At 36.8% G+C, this 23,853-nt stretch overlaps 1 protein-coding gene across 2 annotated transcripts in view; it reads left to right on the forward strand.

Moving 5' to 3' along the window:
• Window positions 1–23,853, forward strand: part of DNAJC1 (DnaJ heat shock protein family (Hsp40) member C1) — a 113,736-nt gene that overhangs the window by 65,954 nt on the left and 23,929 nt on the right. For both annotated transcript variants that reach the window (XM_034402170.3, XM_034402171.2), the window contains one exon: window positions 12,434–12,553. In XM_034402170.3, coding sequence (XP_034258061.2) covers window positions 12,434–12,553 — 120 coding nt within the window. The remainder of the gene's footprint in view (window positions 1–12,433; window positions 12,554–23,853) is intronic.

Consider the following 23,853-nt stretch of genomic DNA (forward strand, 5'->3'; position numbering starts at 1 on the left):
TGCTTCAGACCCAATTTTGGCAATGTCAGTGAGTGCTGCTATTTAGGATAGCCTTAGGATGGGGGAAGATAAATAATTGGGTTTTTTGTTCAGGTATGTGTGTGTGAGAGAGACAGACAGAGACAGAGACACTAGAAGAATCAATTTTTTGAGTTTTTGACAAAAAATGTTTGCCATCACTATAAGCTAAATACACAGGAGGGAAAATGACAGAATTCAGTTGTTTTTAAAACAAGTTCAGAAGTATCAGGTACTCAAATATTAACAAGTGTAATGAGTCCATTGCTAAGCATCTACCATTTTCATAGGATCTGTGTCATAAATGAATTTGCTTAACAAGAAGCAAATTGAATGAATTTGTAACAAGAAGCAACCAAAACTATCAAGTGGCTCAGGCACCTTTTCCTAGGTGAAAAAGCCAGAACTCCTTGCATGTTGAGTGAATCGAACATCACATTAAACTGTGATTCAGCTTTTATTAGTTTAAATATAGCACTTATAGCAGGGTATATGAATATATCAATTGTACTGCGTTAATTATGGATTAGGATTAAGTGTTAATGGAAACCCAGTGGAGATATTCATGCAGACAAGCATCCTTCATTGTCAAAAGGTTCTATTTGCTTAAAAGCTTCTGCACATAGAGCTCCAACTTGCCTCTCCTGTGGATGCTTGTGGGGAATTTGTGTATATGTATCTCATCTTGTCCAATCAAGTAACACATGGAATATTCTTATAATGCCTTTAACTCAAGGACAAAAATGGAGAAAATTGGATTTGTGACTATATTTCTGCTCTTAACTCTTGCTGTATTTCAAAGCATTTGTTTAAAGAAGACACAACTATACCTTGAATAGATAAAACTATTTGGATTTTGGCATTTTGCACAGATTTTCCATTATCTTTTCTCGTATACTCAATCAAAAGTTTAATATATTAGAGCTTTAACTCTTTTTTTTTTTGCATGATAGGGAAGAAAAACATGTTAAAAAGCCTTATTTATTAATTCCTTTTTACTTAGTTGTTTTAATTGATTAGTCTTTAATTGGTTAGCCAGCAGAGGTTAAGGTGCTGATCTAGAAACCAAGAGTCTGTGAGCTCTAGTTCTACCTTAGGCATGAAAGCGGACTGTGTGACTTCGGATCAGTTGCTCTTTCAGACCAACCAACTTCACAGGACTGTTGTTGTGGGGAAAATAGGAGGAGGAAGGAATATTAGGTGTGTTCACTGCCTTGAATTATTAATAAAGGAATAAAAAGATAAATGTCTAAAAATAATAAAATCAGGATATGGTCACACACTCTGTTTGGTTACTGTGTACACATCAAATGTAAATTAGAGAACAGGAAGATAAACAATATTATTTGATATGGGATTTGTTCTATCAGTGGATAGATAATAAAACATGGAGATGAAATATGAAATACGACGTTGATGTAAAACTAAAATATGTGAATGTTCCTGAAGTCAAATAAGGTTTGTCACAAATTGGTACTTTGAAGATGGGATTAAGCACAATAGAATGTTAACCGATCAATACACTGTCTGTAATTGTTTGAAATGATGATGGTTTTATGTTTTATTTTTGTTTTAAAATTAAAAAAAAATTCCCAAAAAATGTAAATTACTTCACATTTTATTAGCACTATGCCCCTAGCTTCTTGCAAAATCTCCAGATTTATTATTTTTTTCTTTAAAAGCATCCTCCTCATCATCATCATCAGCAACATCAAACAATTACATCCTAAACAACAAATTAAACAGTATCTGCCTTCCCATATCCTTGGAAAGATTCAGTAGACACAAATACCAAATCCTGTCTAAACATTTGGCTGACTGTGATCAACCATGATAATAATCAACAACGTGTATGTCTCCTGACTCTGGGTAGTATTTGTTTTGTTGATACCATTTAGAAGGTGTCCAAATTAAATAAATGCTGATCCAGAAATTTACTAATATGTTCTCTTGAGAAATTATCTGACTGGGCGATATATTGGATTTTTAAAGAAATTCAGTGAAATAAATAAAAAATACTTTGTAAGAGATTTCATTTTTCTGACTACATTGGGGTTTTTTCCCCATCTGAGTAAATAATCTGGGGATTGCTAAAGTTTAACTGTGAAGGGCTGATAGATGACTTTCTACCATTGTGACCAATTTAGTAAACATTTTCCAGATAAAATGTCTTTTATCTGTTCTAATTAAACTTGGTTCTGAATGTCATTTTGGTAGACATACTCAGAGAGAATGCTTGGGGATTAGTTAATCTTTGCAAATTCTGATATAATTGACCTTTCCCACATTTCCTAGATTCCTGTGTTATTCACCAGCTTTTAAATTTTTAAATTTCTTGGATATTTCACTCTCATCAAAATTGAAAAAAAAATATTTCGATATTGATATAAAGAGCAATTGAAAGAGGAAAAAGTTTTAAATTAGTTATTAAATATAAATTTTTGTTCAGATTAACTTCAGATTTACAATTCCAAACATATGCAAAAGACATGGATTCAGTGTGTCATCTTTTTGGTTTTTACTCAGAAGGTATGTCAACAGCAGTATGAGGATACTTCATCTGTATCTATACTGGTTGATTAAATCAGCTAGAGAAGTTCTAATTGAGTTGGTATTTTTAACATTTTTTATCAGTGGTGGGATTCTTTTGTATGATCCCTGTGATGAATACTTTCAACATTTCAGAGCAAAGTTCTAAATTGGTGGTGGACCAGCTGTGAGGATTAATCTGCATTTTTTCACACCCACACCTGGTTTAGCGAAGGGGAAAAAAAGTCCCACTACGTCACGTGACACCACTATGACATTGGAAGTTTGACACCCCTGCTCTTGTGCAAATGAGCACCAATGATATTACCTAGTTGGGTAATGAAATATTGGCAAAAAACCAACCAAACTTAGCCAGCACCAAGGACCCCAATTGCTTTTCAAATGCAACTAGTAGGCATTTGTACATTAAACCAAATGGAGACTTCAGGGGACATTCAAATCATTTCAAAGGGGAAGGCAAAGATTGTTTACCAACTGCATCTCCCAATCATTTAATTTTTGTTAGTGGGACCCTTCATAACTCATTATTAACCTTTTCCCCAAAATATGACTAGTCCCCAAACTACCAACTATTCAGTGTTTAATGATGATAAAGTTAGTATACTTTTTAGTTGTAAATAAGGTTTCCATTTCATTCCAGTAGAGGCTTGTGCTGACCTTGACCTCCTTTTTCTTGTTAGGAATCATTTATCCACCCCTATATTGGGTGACTATTTTAACTGTGACTGTGTTGATTCCCTTGATCTGTTGTGGTGCATAGGAAACTGCCAGCAATTGCTTTTACCACACTTCTACACTTTGAATAGCTGTGACCAGAATCCTATAGGCCACTTCTTTTGATTAGAGTCAATTTGTACATCCATCCTCTGTGACTTCCACTGCCAGTTTTAAAAGATTCCCTTATTCTGGAATTTATAAAGAAATTGCTTATTAAACTAAAATATAGCCTCACTTAAAGCATCTTCTTTTCAATTTCAAACAACCAACAAAGGAGTGTATTCTTTACCTTGTCAACCATAGTGTGAGGTTCTTGACCATAGGACACTTCAAATTTTTTGCTAGTGTTTGATCTGTGGATCATTAGAATTAACTGCCCGCTTTTAGGTGAGCAAATATGTTTATAGATTAGCTGAATATTTTTGAAGTAGAGATAAATATTCAAATATTAATATAATTACAGTTGTATCTGGCTAGAGGCAAGCAGCCTTGGAACAGTTCATTGCATTTTCTGTTTAGATAAAGACAACATCATACAACCCGACTGCAAAAAAATTTAGTACTATTTTATCTGGAAATAACTTTCCAGAATCAAAATTTACAAAGCTGGAAAGAAAAAAATTGATGCATATTCAGTGCTTGAATTGCTTCCCCAGCTAAAAACTGTTTTAATTTTTTTCCGATAGACTATACTAGCCCAGGGAGGCTCTATCAAACATTGCCAAAAATATATTTTCTTTTCACTTTTGTTCATCATATGCCATGTTGAGGTACAAATAAAATCCAAAAAGTGTCTTATAATCTATGTTGAGTTTAAAAGCTAAAACACATGAGATCACCATTCATTCTTTCTGAAACCCTTGCATTCATTGTCTTCAGTGAGAACCTTCCTCTGTTTCCTTGAAAATACTTTTAGCTTTCCTCCTCATCATTGGGATTCTTTCTCTTTTCTTCCCCCCCACCTTTTTTTTATTCTTTCAGTACTTTTACTTTCCTGATTTTTTCTTGTTACTGCTATAAACAAAGACACCTGCAATTTAACTTTCCTTTCTTCTAGACTTGGTTCCCTTTTCCCCCCCCCCTTCTCTCTCTCTTCCAGCAATTCGCATTAGAGCCAGTAATGGACTCTGCTTGGAAGGGAGGGAAGTGGGATTGCGAGTAAAAAGTGGAATGCAAAGCATTCTTGGGAGCTGCATAACAGTTAAGCAGTAGCAATAAGCAAACTTTGCCTAGGTCTCCTCAAAAGGAAGAATCATATTTTCCTAACAATAACAGCTTTAGGAAAATACATTTACAAAAAGACTTCAAATTCAGATGTTTTGATGATAAGGGCCTTAAAAGTCCAGCCCATTTATTGCAGTCATTTTTACACTAGAGTAGAGAGCAAACTTCTCCCCATCTCGCAAAGTTAACAGCTTAAAATAATTTCTTTAAGACTCCTGCTATGCTACTTCCAGGGAACTAACCCTATCCACCCCCATCCCCAATGAAAGCTGTGGGTTCTGAAATCCTATAGGATTTCCATGCACAGGGATGCTTTCAGCTCTTGTGTTCAAATTATTTCTGCATGTTTCAGTTTGCCTAATGAATGGCTAATTTAATAATCAACCTGTAGTCTCCTAGTCACCTTACTTTTAATTGTCTTCCCAAGTGAACTTTGGCCACCTTTTCCTCAACTTTTGAAAAACTACATTGTTTTATTTGTCTGTTTCGGGAGGGGGAATATTGTCTATAAATAACAAGTCTTTGCCACATTTAGAAGCAGTTGCTTTCATAGGTTTTTAGTAAACTAGGTCAACAAATTTACCACACCCTTTGCAATGGCAAGGAGTTCCAAATGCAGACACTGAATTATGTTTTAAAGCTCACAAAGCAAGAGCATACCAAACTTCATTTCTTTTATTCCTTTGTTTAAAATGCATTCCTAAAGACAACAAAAATACAATAATCCACCAGTTTTTACACTGTATAAAATTCCCAGGCACCATGTCATCTCCACCAGGAAATTGGAAGCCCCTCCCCAGTCCTTTAAATTGGATTCCTCATCATCAGAATCTCACATATGACCATTCCAGGTTTCTATATTCCACTCCCAGGATAATATGAGAACTTTAACTGCAAGGTTGGGTATGCACCTTTTCTTTGCCTGTTTATGATGCTTTAATTTTGCAAACCAAACAGCCATAGTTACAGTTAATTCCTCTCCCAGTTTTGGGCATGTTCTAGTCCCACTCTCAAAAGAGAGATTGCTAATCTTTATAAGCGATAGTTTCTTCATCTTGCTGATGTACCTTTTTCTGACTAACTCCCAGATGTTCTGGAGCACAATGAAAAAGACCCATTCTAGTTCACCCACTGATTTTTGTTACTCCTAGTAACTATATACATTTAAATATTGCATTGGAAGTTGAATCTCCAAATTGTGCCAACTCATGCTGTCATGACACTGATGAGATCATCTGGTTTAATATTTAGCCTCTGACCCCAGACACTTGTGCTGGGTCAACCAGAGATATAATTCTCTATCACTATCATCTTGCCGATTTTCTTTCCCAGAGGGCATTGTCACTGGATCCAACCTTTGTGGCTAATTATGTTTCGCCAAGTGTCAGGGTAGTCATAGGTGCCCAGACAACTAATTCTTTTGTATCTAGAGGCAACGAACAAACACTCCAGTAAATAAAGAATTTTGAGCTTTCTTATTAGCTCAAGCAAATACATTGAAAAGTATAACATAAAAAGTATTCATACTAAGCAAAATAACATCCAAATCTCTTACAAACTGCTAGGAACTCCTTAATAACAATAGCATTCCTAACTCTTTCCTCCACACATACATACCCTTTTCAAAGATTTTGACTAGTTTAATCTAGACAAGATGGGGATTTCTCTGGTCAACTGAAAAAGCAATTGAGACTGAACCTGCATGAGATCAAGCTGAGTTTGGGATTTGTAGCTTGGGTGCCCTCTTGGATTCAGCCCTAATATCCAGAGCTCACTTTAGTCTGTTAAATGAAGAAATGGGTATAAATTTAATATTTTTCCAAACAAACTGACACTTGCGGCTTTTTCAGACTTGTGGGCAGTTAGCGGCTGATGACACCAAGAGAATTTAGAGTACTTTTTATCTTTAGTTTGATCTTGTGAGACAGTATTAATTATTGCTCATTTTAATTTGATCTTTATGCTATTACTAACTGGATGCCATGCTGAGTAATTAATTTTTTTTAATTTTTAAGGTGATATTGTAAAATGATCACAATTTCAATTAGTTTTTAAAAACCTAGGAGATTAAAATGTAAGTCAAGATTATGATTGTAAAGACTTTATTCTCTCACATGTATTATGATTGTTTTATAGTTCAGGGTTAATTGGCCTTAATCTTTTAGGTCATCTTGAAGCTGGGAGAGATGGTTGAGACAGACATTCAACAGGTGCAGGGTCACCAGACAAATGACAGAAACATCATTAGAGATTATGTGAATGTTGCAAAGTACTTCTCTTAAATACTGTACTATATTTCTCTGAATTTCCTGTTTTAAAGGACACTATTGACATGCAACAGTACTTTCGGAACAATTAATAATGCTAACTTTGCTATGGAATGAGTAGCATTAACATACCTATCTCAGAAAGCTACCCTATGCTACTTCTTTTTCAGGCTTTAGTATCTTTAGAAAAAATAATGGAAGCCATCTTCTTTTCTCTGATTTTCTGTCTCTCCCTCCCACCCACCCACCCCCACTTTTCTTCTTCAGGTAGATTATGGATTCATGAGTGAGGCCAAAGTATCATGGGAAATTCAGCTGGAATTGCACAGAAAGAACTGCAGCTGTCCATTCTCTGCTGTCAAGTATGGGGTATCCATGACTTGCTCAGAGCTCAGTTTTATTATATTGGCCTTAGCTTATTTAATTGCCATTACAGTGCTGAAGGACACAGATAAATGCACTTGTGAGTGTTTTTGGCAACTTTAATATATGTGTACTTCACATACTTCCCAGAGTTCTCTCAGTCAACATGTTGGTTGGGGAACTCTGGGACTTGAATTCATATAGCTTAAAAGTTGGCAAGTTTGAAAACACCATGATAGACTATGGGGAAGTTCTTAAAGAACTATCATTAATCAAAAATCAAAGTTTCCTTTTCCTAATAAGTAAACAAATAATTCATAGCAGGAATTTTATCACAATCTTAGGCTTTTACTCTAAACAATCCATACCATTCTAATTGAAGAGACTGCTAATTTAGCATAGCTAAGTATGCTGAATGATATGAAACTAAAATAAATAATTTAAAATCAAGAGCAATAGAATTTTCTGAACGAAAATGAATGACAGAACACTAAAAATTCAGGTGGACTTGTTGAGTGGGTCAACAAAATCCATGTGCATGTTCATGTAAATAAGCACTGTGTTTTAATTACTTTTAATTATTACAAATTAGAACCACCTGAGGAGAAAATATTATATATAATAACATTTGCTTGAAACAGCAATAAACATAATAAGCTAATAGAAGTTGATACGCATTATTGAAATGTAATATGGTAACCTCCTTCTGTTCTTTCACCAAATCATACGAATATTTATGAACTGCACAAATCCCTTTTAATTTTTGTGTTAAAATAGGGCCTCTTGTTTCTGGCTTTTCTTTTTGACTGCACAGCATTCAATGTGAGGACTTAATCCCAAAGCACAGCTTTTCTGATGTAAAATCTGGATGCTTGTGTAGATACAACAGCTGTCCCCTCGCTATGTGGCATTTTCTATTACTTTACCATAGAAATGAGTTCTGGCCAGGTTTTGGGTAATATTGGACAAACGTAGTTTGAAGTGATAAAGGCTTATGCATATGCATTCATTTAACTCTCATAGTATTGGCTTCAGCAGGAAAATAAATTCACACTGTGGCCACCCTCCTAGATGATTGTAGCAGTTGAATTGTAGGAGGTTCTGCTGCATCTAAAAGCCCAATTAACTGTTGCCTAAGAGCTGTAAATTCAGCAAACCTTTTTAAAAAAAGAAGAACAAAGCTGTGGCTCTTCACCAACAAACAAGGATTGTGAAGGGCTGATTTCTAACATAAAATTGTTTGTGTTTTTGCATTTTAGGTATCTAAACTTCTCTGAGAAGGGAGAAATCCTGGTAGAGAAACTTCTGGACTCTTGCTTAAGGATGGATGCTATAGATTAATATTTGAAATGTTTCCCATAGTATAAGTTGTGGATATTTCTAAGAACAATCTGACTTCTGGAGAGAAAAGCTCAATTATGCTTTTAGTAGCATTCTAATTATAATGGGTCCTTATCTGCTGTTGGCATCTAAATTTTACCTTGGCATTCAGAGAGTTGCTTCTCAGATCTGTGTGAAATTCTCCAGACTGTATGTCTACTGTCCATGTAAAGGATCAGATATCCTGCAAAGCTGGCTGTTGTCTAATTCTTTTAACTTATTAAGCTAATGCTTTCAGTTTATGTTGATATTCATACATTTCTTTTACTCTTTCAAAAGTTTTAAAGGAAAATTGCAAATTTTATCTATTTCATAGACATTTCTCTTCAGACTGCCTATTATTCTGACTAAAAATAATTAAATAGGAATCTAGTATGCATGGAAAGACACAATTGGAAAATAAAGATCTTTTATAAAACCAAATATTAAATTAAAAATTTGCTTTATTGAAAATTCAGCCTCTTACTTCTCAAAAAGCAGAGATACAATGTAGCACTAGAAAAAAGAAGCCAGGTTTTGTTTGGTTACACTAATCATTTTCTTTCTGCACAAGATCTTCATGGCAATCGCTTTGTGACTGTAACCAGTAACCAGATGCTTTAACTGACCCGTGGCTCAGATGTGTAAAAATTGTACCCACAATAAATCTTTTTCTCTTATCATTTATTTTATTGTATTATTATAAAACATAATACATTGTGTTAGTTGGCTACAGTGATGTTTATACAATATTGACTAGAAATTATTAGCATTCTAATGTTTAAATAACTTAAACCTTTACAGATAAAAATAAGTTTATATCAGTAATTAACTATGATTTCTAAAACATCCATGTTGATTAACATAAAATTATTTAAATGTCTCACTCAAAGCTAAATAAACAACTACACAATGCATCAGACTATTTGATAACGAAGTTTCTGTCTAAGCCTTTACACTTCGTACCCAATACATCTATAAGGCCTCTAGGGTAGTTAACCATTAAGAACATTTTTAGATTGAAAAAGAGGCAGATCTTAATAATAGACAACCTTTTATGATTGATAAATATATGCACTGAGAATCTAAAAGTGAGGATTTTAAAATAAATTATGAGCATTTACCGTACATGTATGAAGGGGTATGGATGGGAGCATATATAAATATGTATGCCTGTATATGTATCAAAACCTGAACAGGCAGTCCTCGGTTTGCAAGTTCATTTAGTGACTGTTTGAAATTACAGTGGTGCTGAAAAAATGATTTATAACTGTTATTCAAATTTACAACCATTGCAGCATGGTCACGTGATCAAAATTTAGATGCTTGGCAATTGGTTCATATTTATAGATGGCTTCAATGTCCTAGAGTCATGTGATTGCCTTTTGTGACCTTCTGACAAAGAAAGTCAATGGGGAAGGCAGAGTAATTTATCACTTATCAACAATAAGAGCCTTGGTGGCACAGCAGACTAAAGTGCTGTTAAATAGCACCAGCTGCCTGCAATTACTGCAAGTTCAAATCTCACCAGGCTCAAGGTTGACTCAGCCTTCCATCCTTTCGAGGTAGGTAAAATGAGGACCCGGATTGTGGGGGCAATAAGCTGACTTTATATAAAAAAGAACACCGCTTAGGGGGGGGCTGAAAGCCCTACTAAGCAGGTATATACAAAAGTATGAATGCTATTGCTTAACGCATTGTAAGTTGCCCTGAGTCTCCGGAGAAGGGCGGCATATAAATCAAACCAATAAATAAATAAAATAAATAAACTGTGTTACTAACTTAACAACCATAGACATTCACTTAACAACTATGGCAAGAAAGGTAGTAAAATGTGGCAAAATTTACTGAACAAATGTTTCACTTAGCAACATTAGGCTCAATTGTAGTAAGTCAAAGACTACCTATGTGCAAATGCTTATATTTAATCTATTTATATATTAAAGGCAATTTGGAGAATCATTTTCCTTTCCTGTTGTACCACTCTACCCAATTTCAAATGGTTCAAAACTTTTTGGATTTTCAAAGAGCCTGAATATCTGTTGACTATAGTATACAATGCCATTCTAGGTGTCGATAGCAAATCAGTTGCTGATATCCCAGGGTGGACATCATAATCTGTCTCCATTTCATGCAGAAGAATCTCCCACCTTTCAGCTTCTCTTCTGATAATTTATAACATCTTCTAAATATGTTATCTTTAAATATAATTGAACTGATTTGAAGGCAATAGGATCTTCAGAACCCCATTCGATGTATGGCATGCAGTATACTGCAAAGTGTTTCCAGTTGTGTGCATTTGGTATTCTGCTACTTGGATGGTCAATTTTACCTCACATAACTCTAAGTAATGTTTTGGGGAAACTGGTTAGTAGAACCTTCTCATTGAAGGCTATGATTACTGTCTAATGGAAATTAGCTCCTCCTTTTTATAGGCCAAACCAATGCCACTTTGTACGTGTATAGGTGTTGTTTTGCTGAAAATGGGATTTTCTGTGTTAGGTTATGGCACTGCATGTCTTCATCTATTTTGTGCTCCTGCGTTCTATTTTGATCACTGATAATGGTACAATAATCCAGGTAGATTTGATTTTGGCGTTGGGTGGACAAAGACAGGCATGGATACAAGAGAAGGATGACTGAAAAAAATCCTTCCAATTATTGGCTGTTATTTACTGTCTTTTAAGCAGCAGGCTGTATATTTATGCCAATTTCTCTGCTTCAGGGAGCATTCCTGATCGCCCTGAACAAAGTGAATAAGAGTAGTTTGCTTTGCAAATGAATGCAAATGGGAGTGCCTTTGGGGAGCCCCTTTAAACAAGGGGCAAGGCCCTCTGACGATGAGTGAAGCTGCCATTTGGACATGGTGAAAAGAGCACGCTGGAGCCATTGATTGGGGGAGACAGTAAAAAGTCAGGGAGGGCCCCGTTTCTGCTTGCAGTGCAGCAGGCGGACGTCAGTGCAGTTCAAGCACAGTGGGAGAATGACAGGCAGGATTAGTGTCAGGCAGAAGCTTTGCTGTAGCTGTGGAGATGGTCCCAGGGGTCATTCACCTCTGACTGTTGTTTAGTACTGATGGCTCTGTAATGCAAACTGCTTGATGCCTGCCTGTTCATTATCAGAAATAGTGATTAGGGGGAGGTATTTGTCATAAAAGGTTCCTTTTAGAAATAAAAGAGAAATGGGAAGCTGTTGCTCACGGCCTGTATCAGTGCAGAGGAAGCCTGATCCAGATGGTGTTTTGATAGGAAAGGACAGTGGAAATTGCTCTTTGGGTGCTTGTGAAGGCTTTTTCATACAGCTTCTTTTGCTTGGAGAAAGGATTCAAAAAGGAAGAAATTGTTCACAATAGGTGTGACATGCAAGTGCCTGGAAGTTGATGGGTACGTTTTCTACCCTCCCTAATGAGCACACCATGCTTAGGAGCTATGGAGGCTTGGCTGTTTTTTAACACATTATTCACAATCTCTCAAAATCCCTTTTTTGCCAGAGCGATTTATAACTTAACAAATATATCTATTTTGTTAAATAAGGGCCTGATTCATCATTTCTAAATATACTTCCCCAAGGAATATATTCTCTATGCTTTTTTTTTATAGTGCCTGTAAGTTAAAACATGTGTCCATGAAAAATATTTTTAATATGGGCCTTTTTAATTTTATTTTTTTCCCTGCATTGACACCCATAAAAAGATAGAATTATTTTGTTAAGTAGATAGGCTTGGTCTTCAAGAAAGGTCTGCAACATCTATTACATAAATCAGATAAGTTGGATCTTCTACAAGTAGGCGCCATTAAAAAGCTGTAAAAAATGTTCTTATTGCTTAACAGATTTTATTGGACTGCTTTACTTAAGATTCATGTTTGGTGTTTTTAATTACTATAAAAGCCCTTCGAGTTTCTTGGTATACTAAATGTTTTACAAATATTTTACAGGCCCCTGAATGGATGGAAGAGGACCTTAGCCAACTGACAAGAAGTATGGTTAAGTTCCCAGGGGGGACGCCTGGTCGATGGGAAAAGATTGCTCACGAATTGGGTCGATCAGTGGCAGATGTGAGTTCACTCAAATTTGCATTGTATGAACAAACCAGCACAAGACAAGCAGGATAGAGGGCAGATCTTGGTAGAGTTGGACATTGTCTTTGGATGGAGGATACTACCTTTTTAAGACCTGGAAATGAACCATTAGGTAACTGGGCAAGAAACAGATGTCAGCTGGTCTCCCCACTCTACAATTAACAGCTGTAACTGATCAGCTATATGGAGATCCTAGTGCTTAGAGACTTAAGCTACTGTAACCTGATAACCAAAAAAACAATGCTGGTTTTAGTCTTTGTGCTAAATTCTCATTGCTGGAAGAGAACATTTGTCGGACTTAAATAAAGATTATATTTCTACGTAGACCTTAAAAGAAATGAAAAAGCAGCAGAGAGGGAAAAAAAGAAACCTCATTAGCTAATAGTATTTAGACAGGTGGCAGACATTAATTAGAACTTGAGGTGCTTGCCATAGACTGAGGTCTGTATATATGGTGATGTAAAAATGACTAATTTGCCAGATTATGAAGATAAAAGAGTGCTTATTTTAATATGGACTTTTTAAAAAGTTTGTGTTCCTAAGAAAAGGAATAGGATTATATTTGGATGCTTTGAATCCAAACTGATAAGGGAAGTGAATTAGGGTGCTTGTCAGTGGCTGTTTGGCACTTGCTAGCATATGGCGTTTCTGATTATTAATCAACAATTGAAATACTGCACTAGGAAAATGCAAGGAAAGAAGCTCTGTTTACTTCAGTGTAACTTGGTTCCACCTGAGCTGCTTCTGTTTCTCATTTCCAAGTGCTAGGCAGAACCACAGAAGAATGACTGTCAAACGTGAGAAATCAGGAAATCCAGGAAATTCAAATGAATATAAAGATTTATTGCAAGCTTAAGCTTGCTTCAAGAATCTGAACTACTAACAGTCAAAGCAAATTGGTGGTAGATAAGAGTCAGTGGAATTCAAGGTGGGCTGGACATAACCATATTTTTTGGAATATAAGACACACTTCCCCCTCCCTTAAAAAAGGGTAAAAATTTGGGTGCGTCTTATACAGCGAATGTAGCCCCACCCACCCACCGGCCCCCACCCTTTGGCCTCTGCCTCCCAGCAATTTACCTCCTTGTAGCAAACAGCAAATAGCCCATTTCAGCTCCAGCACAGCCAGCAATTTACCTCCTTGCAGCAAACAGCTTGTTTCAGCTTCAGCACAGTCTGATTAGCACAAGCAGTTGATTGTCGGTTGGATCGACCTCCCAACCCTCGACTGTTTCAGGCTGTAGGGATTGCCATTGCCTGTTGTCGCACAGGCCTCCACTGTTTGCTGCAAGGAGGCAAATTGCTCGGAGGCAGATTTTTTTTTTTCCTTGTGCTACTCAGGCTGTGCTGAAAACGAAAATGAAACTAAAGTAGGCTGTTGTTTGCTGCAAGGAGGCAAATTGCTAGGAGGCAGAGGCAGATTTTTTTTTCTTGTTTTGCTCCCCCAAAAAGGTAGGTGCATTTTATAGTCTGGAGCATCTTATACTCCGAAAAATACGGTAGATCTTTTGTGGGAACAAAGGGACTCGACACTGATAATGCATTTGAACCCCTCCTCAGGCTCAGCCTGGTCATCTGCAGACTGTTTTCCAACAGATACACACATCTTTCCTGACAGGCTAGTTTTCTATTTTTTATTTTTATTTTTATTTTTATTTTATTTTTATTACGTTGTTTACTCCATATGGAAGCTAGACCTGCAAAAATGAAAAAAAGATTTTTGTAGAAGAGAAGCAGTAATAACTAAATCAGATCTCTGATTTGTGCCCATGGTAGAGTTAGCTAAATACCACAACCACTAGCCACATGTTCTCCCTATCCCAGCATGCACTTACTTTCCTTAGTCTTACCTGTGCCTTTAGCCCAAACTAATGTCTCCTTGTGGCATTCTGTACAAAGTGTCTCTCAGGCACTCTTTTTTCCAATAGTTCTGCAGCTGCTGGCCCTGGTTGGTCAGCCAACAGCCCTGTAGCCCATTTTTCATCAGATATCCAGGAGTTACAACATCTAGTGCAGACCTTGTTAACCAGGGTGACATCCGAGCTGGTATGGCTTACTTAAATGTATGCCTCACCATATTTTTTATGGGAGAGACAATCTTTATCTGACTCCTCTGATGAGATTTTTCTGGCATTAAATGCCTTTTGAAGTCAATCCATGCTACATTCTCATCCTCCTCAGGACATACAAGCCCCACAACCACATCAAAGTAATGCCCCACTGGGGAATTATTATTATTATTTTTATTTAAGATTTAATCTTCAATTTGATTCACAGTCTGGGACTGGTAAAAACGTTAACACTTTTAAGTGCTAACCAAGGATCTAAGCTGTTAAGGCAACATCTAAGTATATAGGCATTTCTGAGTAAGGTGTTGTTGTTATTGTTATTCATTGCACAATCAGCAAGATGTTCAGATTGGGTTTGGCATTTTTGTCTACCTATCGAGTCCTTATCAAGGACCTGGGACAGGCAGATCTGGGTATTTGATAGTATTATCGTCACAGCTGTTCTCAGTAAAGCTGCCTTTTGCAATTGACTGATAGCAAATTTGTCAATGCTAATGGTATTCAAATGGTGCTACAGTTGTTTTGAATTACACCCAAGGCACCTATTACAATTGGTACTACTTTTGCTTGCTTTTTCGTTCTATTTCTATTTGTAGAACCTTATTCTGATGTTTTGTTTGTTTTTTTCTTTTTTTGCTGTTCTAAATGCACAGTTATTCTTTGTTTCAGTTCTTTTACTTCTTTAGTTAGAGGGCTTTGTTCTTCCTGAGGCAGAGGAGAGGGTGCCTGGTTTCCAAATGAAAACAGTTGAATATATCATGTTAGCTTTGTATATTGGCTATGCAAAGGCTTCTTTTTCCAGTTAGGAATTCAATGCTCAATTATTTCCTTTCAATATTCTGCTTTCAATCTTGTTTTCAAGAGGTTTCCCTTGTTCATCTCCTTCAGCAGAGGCTCTTTTGCTTTCTTTGTGTAGTCATTTAAGCCATGTTTTCCCTGATCGATTAGTATCATTTTTTGAGTACAGCGTATGGTGCATTGCCACTAGTTTTCTTGTCTTTCGATCTAAATTACCAACTTCTAACTGAGTCCAATCAATTATTCCAGTTGAGTATCATATTACAGGCACTGCTCAGATGTTAATTGCGTTTATATATTTCTTCCATTCAGCTTTGATCTCAAGATTTTCAGTTCTTGTTTTATTCTTGTTGTATTTTTTGCACTATAAGACGCTCCACTATCAAAAGTATAAATAACAAAGATGACAATGAGTCACTTTGGAAGATTCCTCGTTTGATTTCAACTACCAAGTTCTTCTCTACACGCCATCAACTTCGTTTGCCATAGCTTCAGGGAATTTCTGGATGTTGCTGCTAATTCCAAAAATGTCTAAGCATTTCTCAGTCCAGCTGTGTGGAACAGAATCAAATGCTTTCTTATATTCAATCCAGGTCATGAACAAATTTGTTCGTCTTTTCTTTCAATTCTTCAAAACCAGTTTATCAATCATCAATTGGTCTTTGGCTCCTCTTGAATTTTTGCTGTCTTTTGCTGCTTTCTGTTCTGTTCTGTTCTACAAGCAGCAAATCCTTATTTTCCAAATATTTATAAATTTGGTTTGCAATAATGTATTGTATGTTGTTGGCAGGCAAGTTATTGGCCTGTAATTTTCAGGTTTATTTCTCTTTTCTGCATCCTTCTGAATCAAAAAAGTTCTTCCGGTTGTTAGCCATTTTTCACTTTTCTGGTGTTTCCAGAACCTGAATCATCTGGTTTGCTAACCTTGCATTCAAACTTGTTAGTGATTTCCACCAGAATCCATGCAGCTCATCCAAACCAGGGCCATTCCAGTGTTTTATCTTCTTTGCTTGTTTTTGCACCATTTCTGTCATTATGTAAACATTTTCCATTCTTGTCACTTTTGCAGTGCTTTCATTGTTATGCAAGATTTAATCTTCAATTTGATTCACATCTGGAACTGATTAAAACTTAACAGTTCAAGTCCTGACCAAGAACCTAAGAGCTGTTGAAGTAATGTCTGAGTATATAGGCAGTTCTGAGGAAGGTGTTTTTTTGCAAAGTCAGAATATTGAAGTCTGATAAGTTCAAAATTTCCATGTATTTGGTCAACCCTTTGGGTATTGCTCCAAGGGCTCCTATTATTGGTATAACCATTGAAGTTTTCCTCTACAATCACTCAACTTCAGTTTGCAGATGGTGACATTTCATTATTTTTTCTAGTTGTTTCTCTTCAGTTTGTGCATCACCTGTTGTTCATACTGCTGCTGCTGTTATTCATTGCACAGTCAACGAGATGTTTAGACTTGTTTGGCATTTTTTTCTACCTATTGAGTCCTTACTAAGGACCTTGAATAGGCAGATGTGGATGCTTGATGGCATTATCGTTGCAGGATGGAAGCTGTTCCCAGTAAAGCAGGTCAGGAAAGCTTTGCGAGTTGACAGCTGCTTTTTGCAATTGACTGAAAGTGAATTTATCAAGGCCAATGGTGTTCAGGTGGTGCTCCAGTTGTTTTGAATTGCACCCCAGGTACCTATTATTATTGGTACTACCTTTGTTTGCTTTTGCCCCAGTTGTTTTATTTCTATTTATAGGTCTTTGCATTTTGTTATTGTCTCCAGTTTTTTCTCTTCTCTTCTGTTGTCTCCAGGTACTGCCACATCCACTATCCAGATTTTTTTGTCTTTCTTATTCATAATTGTTAAGTTTGGAATATTATGTAGCAGGTACCTGTCTGTTTGAATTCTAAAGTCCCAGAACAATTTAACTTTCTAATTTTCTATGACTTTCTCTATATTATGGTCTCACCAACTCTTGCTTGCAGGCAAATAATACTTCTTGCAGATCTTCCAATGCACCATTGTTGCTACTTTGTCATTCTGTTGCTTGTAGTCAGTCTGTGCGATCTTCTTGTGGCAGCTTACCAGGGGGTCCACTATTTCTTCAGCTTCATTGTATAGGCAGCACTTACTGTCTGTTACTGTCTTTTCAATTCTGACTTTGTATTTGTCTTAAGGCTTGGTCTTGTGCAGCCAGAATTAGTCCCTCAGTCTCTTTCTTTAATGTTCCTGCTCTTAGCCATTATTAGGTCTTGTTATTATCTCCTTTCCCTGCTATTGTTTTTAATGTACTAGCCATGAAGTGATGTAGTTGAAATTCCACGCCTACCTATTGCCTTGGTAGGTAGAATCTGTCAATGTCTCTGCAAGGATGAAGGGCATGATCCATTGTCATTATTTTTCTGCTCTCCCTACCCATTGCTTTTAGTTATGCTTGAGTCCAGTCCGCTATTCCTAATGTGTGTCTAATGACTGGAATTACCCAGCTGACAGCCAGCAAGAAAAGTCAATGGGGAAAGCTATACTCCCTTAAAAATTGCATGATTCACTTAACAACTGCAGTGATTTGTATAACAACCATAGTAAAAAGATGGTAAAATTGGGTTTGACTCACTTAACAACCACCTTGCTTAACTATGTAAATTCTAATCTCAATTGTGGTCAGAAATCAAGGATTACTTGTATTCAAATCTTTCGTGTTCACGCTGATGTCTATTTATTTGTTAAATTTATTTGCTACCTATCTTGCTGTGGGGCTACACATTACTTGATTCAGCAGCATCAGATGCAGGGATCAAAGCACCTAGATATTTTAACTAATCTGTCTGCTCAGTTGATTAGCTTTTAAGGCAAAGTTAATTTGTGTGATTTCAATTGCATGGCCTTGATCTTTTTTGAATTTATCCATAATGTGGATACTAATTTGTCTAAGAGCCTCTTGGCTCTTTTGTTTATGACATCTAATAGCTTCCGTACCTACAGTTCTGATTTCTTGAAAACAATGTCATTGGTTTAATGGTCCATCTGTGAGTTCAGTTTATCCATGTCACGTTCAACTCCTAAATGCCCAACCAAGGTTTTCTCCATCACCTAATTTGTCACCACATTGAACAATTGGTAATAGTATACATCTTTATCTCACTTCTGTTTTGACCGTGAAGGTACTGGTTTTCTCACTATTCAACCATGCAAAGGATATCATCATAAAAGACAGCAATGACTTGGATGATTGTTTAGGTACACTGATCACCAAAATAATTTTGTATGTCTTTGTAGACTCTGTCAAAGGCAATTCTAAAATCAATAAACACAGCAGCCATTTTTTGCATAGTATGTATACTCTTTAAATATTTGCTTATCAATGAAAATCTGATCACAGCCTGATCTAAAATCACATTACTTTTCCTGGATGTGGAATTTTTGCATTGACAGTAATCATGCTTTGAAAACATGCACAATGACCTTTCTGATTGGAACGGTGATTCTGTGATAGTTTTCACATCATACCTGTTTCTTTTTAAATACAGGAACAATATCAGCAGGGTCCAATTAAGCAGGACCTGTTCTTTCCATATTATTATTATTATTATTATTATTATTATTATTATTATTATTATTATTATTATTATTATTATTATTATTATTATTATTATTATTATTTCAATTTATATACCGCCCTTCTCCTATTGGACTCAGCCAAGGATAAAAAACATACCAATACAAAATTTAAAATCAATTAAAAGAATTATACAGTTTTGGCCTATAATTTAAAACAATCCAATTAAAACCCAATTTACACTTAAAAAGCTAATATTGAGGATAACCTGTGAATATATTTGACTGCTACAGTTACCTTACCTTGAGCACCTCCACATTGACTTGGATAGGATCTGCAACTTTTCCATTTTTAAGTTGTTTGATAGCTGCAATTATTCCTAGTCTCTCTCTCCCCCCCCCAAAAAAAGTCAGGCTTGCAAGTGGAAAAAAAAAACTTAGAGAATACTCTGCTCATGTCCTTGGGGTCGATTGGGCAGAAGGATTTCCAGATAATATAACAAGATAATGCCCACTCATGATTAAAGGCTTGGCCATGAAGAGTCAGGTTTCTGGAAAATGTAAGCAACAAAATAATGTGACGATTGGTCACAGTGACCTGACTGGAAACCTTGTATTGACATTTCTCTTTTCCCATCATTTTAGCCATGTTTTTTTTTTTAAATGTAGATATTATAAATTCTATTGCCTCAATTAGATTTTTGAAATGTGCTAAAAGCATTAATTATGAAAAAGTGGCTTTTAGTCTCTTCTTGATGTGCCATATTAAGCACAGCTACTTAAATATTGGCCTAAAATTGTTTATACAACAATTTTATGGAGAGAAGCAACATCAGCTTAAATCCGCTTGAGCCCCAACTTTGCCATGTCTGTGTGACTGTAAGAACTGCTACATTGTAAACAACTTAGTTTTGTTTTGACCTCAAACAAGCAAAGATTTTCTTAAACCAATAAGAATAATGGGACCTTGTTTTTATTTAAAAGTAAAAAGGAAATGCAACCTTTAGTAGATTACTTTTCTCGTTAGATTGGTTTCCTCCCTCCCCCAGGTCTTTCCAGATATTTCAGTTATGAAAGGGATTTAATTCAGTTTTCTTTAATGAGGGTTCCTGCCACCTAACCTAGTTAGCTGAGCTGATATTCCATGTCTATCTCTACATATCTGTTTTTGGTCCATTTCCCACCTTGTTGAATTTGGAGCTCACAAACCTTCCTTTTACTATTTCAAGAAATAATTGAACAAGCTCTCTCCATTCATACACACACCCAGGGAAAGGTGAGTTATCCTGGGTTCAATTAATCAATAATCACTTCTTCCAGTTTTTTGATAGGACAAGTTCTATTTTTTCCTCAAGACTTCCATAGGTTTGTAATACTGGACTATGCATTGATGCTATCCAAAATATATATTCTCATGGCTGCCTAGAATTGGCATTGGAACACACTGCAAATGGGTCTGTCATCTTCTGAACTTTTTAGTGCATGATTGGAGAACCAAAAATTCTTCCATATTATTTTGGGATACTAATTTCAGCTATAATTTTTTAAGTAAGCCAAGATAAGCATAAAATGTGTTCAGATAGGTAAATTGGTCAGAGAAGCCATAGGAGGAAAGCTTAGTCATATAGGTGGCTTTCAAGCAATCTTGTGTGCTTCTGTTTTCAGGGTAGATAGAGGTGGTGAGCTAAGATGTAGTTTATATTTTATATGCTCTAGTCCTAATCCCTGGGCTGTAGGCCATGGCCCAATACTGGGCCAAGGCCTATTTGGAACTGGGCCCCACATGTGGTGGGCCAACTTGCACTAGCGGTGGGCCGGTAGGCGTGCACACACACATGCAACTCAATTTGCACATATCAAGCTGTGCACGTTTGTGCATGTGTACTGGTCTGCCAGTCACATTCCCTCTCCCCCCAGTGTAGCTCAGAGTTCTGACTATTACCCCTGCTGCTTCGGTTTATTTGCAAAAACAGGTAGTTATGATTCACCTTTGGGAGACGTTTTACAGGAAAGTTAAAGTTTAGATAAGAGTGATTCTGATGTGTTTATTTGTTCATTTATTATCTGCTCTCCTATGACATACAAGATGATGTTGTACTTCTTCCAAATTTTATCCTCTGAAAGGAAGTTAAGTGAAAATGATTGGCCAAAATCACTTAATGAGTTTCATAGCTGTCAGAATTGTCTGCTATTCTTAACAATTATACCATCAACGACTTGAGATTAAAACCCTTTGCACCAGTTTGTTACTGTTGCTTCTCTTCTAAGAATTCCACTATGATGCACTGTTTTCTGCCTAAGGGCTCAGTCATGGCCAGCTGTTATGCAGTCACATCTTAGATGTGGTGATCTCTTAGCAAGATGTAGTAGCACTGAATATTTTTGTGATTAATCTAAATTTTTGGTAGAATGACACATTCAGTAATGGCTATATACTGCTTGGGAAACAGATGACATCATTCAATGTATGGACTTACATATTTAGACTACTAATTCAAATAGTTTGTTGTAGTTCCTGTAAGATGCTAGCCTAAAAATTTGGAAGCTGTGATTTTCAGGCCACACTGGGAGACTAGGATGACTTTGAGTCAGATGCTTTTTTAGACCAAACCAACTTAAAGGGTTGTTGTTGTGGGAAAAACAAGAGGTAGCAATAGAGTGGAATGGAATAGGAATGGAATGGAATAAATACAGTAAAATAAATAGATAGGAATACGAACAGAACAGAACAGAATTCTTTATTGGCCAAGTATGATTGGACACATAAGGAATTTGTCTCCATTGCATAAGCTCTCAGTGTACATACAAGTAATAACTGATAAATCATGAACATAGTCATCGTAAAAATACATTCATTCATCATAAATCATAAGATACAACAGTTAGTGATAGTCATAGAATACTAAATAAGCAATCAACATAAATAATACTAGGATACTAAATAAAATAATATAAATCGTAAGATACAAGCAACAAAGTTATAGAAGATAAGAGACAGGAAAGAGATAGGAAAGATGAGAAGAATAATAGTAATGCAGCCTTACTAGATAGTTTGACAGTGTTGTGGGAATTAGTTGTTTAGCAGAGTGACAGCATGAGAGGAAAAACTCTCCTTTTGTCCAGTTCTGCCATGCAATGCCCTATAGTGTCATTTTGAGGGTAGAAGTTCAAACAGTTTATATCCAGGGTGTGAGGGGTCTGTAGATATTTTCACAGCCCTCTTTCTAGCTCCTGCAGTATACAGATCCTCAATGGAAGGAAGGTTGGTAGTAATAGTTTTTTCTGCAGTTTTAATTATCCGTTGAAGTCTATGTCTGTCTTGTTTAGTTGCAGTGCCAAACCAGACAGTTATCAAGGTACAGATGACACACTCAATAATTCCTCTGTAGAATTCTCTATCAGCAGCTCCTTGGGCAGTCTGAGCTTTCTGAGTTGGCTCAGGAAGAACATTCTTTATTGTGCTCTTTTGATGATGTTTTTGATGTTAGGTATCCGTTTTTAAGTCTTGAGATATTATAGGACTAGGAACTTGAAGGTCTCTACTGTTAATGCTGTGTTGTCTAATATTGTAAGAGGTGGTAGTATAGGAGGGTTTCTCCTAAAATATACTATCATTTGTACAGTTTTGAGCATGTTTAGTTCAAGATTGTTCTGGCTAGACCACAATGCTAGTTGTTCAACCTCCCATCTGCATGCAGATTCCAGTTTCATTGTTGTCTCAAATGAGACCAATCACTGTTGTATCATCTGCAAACTTCAGAATTTTAACAGAGGGATCCTTTGAGATGAAGTCATTGGTATATAAAGAGAAGAGAAGTGGAGAGAGCACACAGCCTTGGGGGCCCCTGTACTAATTGTACAAATAAATATCTGATGTGATTTTGCCTAGCTTCACTTGCTACTTCATCACTGTTCAAAAGCTTATAATCCACTTAAAAGTGTGATCAGGCATGGCTAGCTGATTTAGTTTAGTTAGAAGAATATCTGGAATGATGGTATTGAATACTGATCTGAAGTCTACAAAAAGAACCCTTGCGTAGGTCTTCGGAGATTCAAGATGTTGTAGGATGTAGTGCAGAGCCACATTAACAGCGTCATCTGCTGATCTGTTTGCTTGGTAGGCAAATTGCAAGGGATCTAACAGTGGATCTGTGATGGTTTTCAGGTGGGCCAGCATGACGAACATTTACGAACTTAAACCTCCTTTGAGCTGGATATTGGATTCCCTGATGCTGCTAATCCCAGGAGGGATACTGGTTCTATGGACATGGGGCCGAGGAGGCGGAATATGGCTATCCTCACCCTTGAGCTTTCTATCAAAGTCTCCATGGATTGGCCTGGTGAGAGACGGCCACCCTGGAACTTTCGGGGTCGAATGATATGCACCTCCTTAGCCACTGTCGTGAGAGGACAGTGGAGCTTGGCAGCCTGACCATGGACTGGAATTTTCCCTACGCTTATAACATCAGTGGTCCCCCACCCTTGGACTGTTTCCCCTGATAGCTATATGTACTCGGTGTCGGAACTCCTCGCCCTGCGAGATTCTCCCCTCTCGCAGATTTGGCCCCCCACATTATCGAGGGCCTATCTCGATGACGGACTTTGGAGTCCGGAGAGATGGCATGGAGCAAGGAAGAATTTATGGGGCTTTTTAGGGAAATTTTTAAAGATTTTAAGGGGTTCTGGGGGAGGGGGTTGTAATTATTCTTTTAAAGATATTGGGAAGATGACTAGGGCGGATTGGGGGGGAAATCCACCAGGGTCAGAGCCGTGCCCGGCACAGGGTAACGATTCGGGGGGCACCGGACGAGGGATTGGGAAAGGGATGGGGGACGATATCTATGAGGGCTATAC

This window comes from Pantherophis guttatus, chromosome 4 (assembly GCF_059756535.1).
Source record: "Pantherophis guttatus breed Tessera chromosome 4, ASM5975653v1, whole genome shotgun sequence".
NCBI classification, from domain to species: domain Eukaryota; kingdom Metazoa; phylum Chordata; class Lepidosauria; order Squamata; family Colubridae; genus Pantherophis; species Pantherophis guttatus.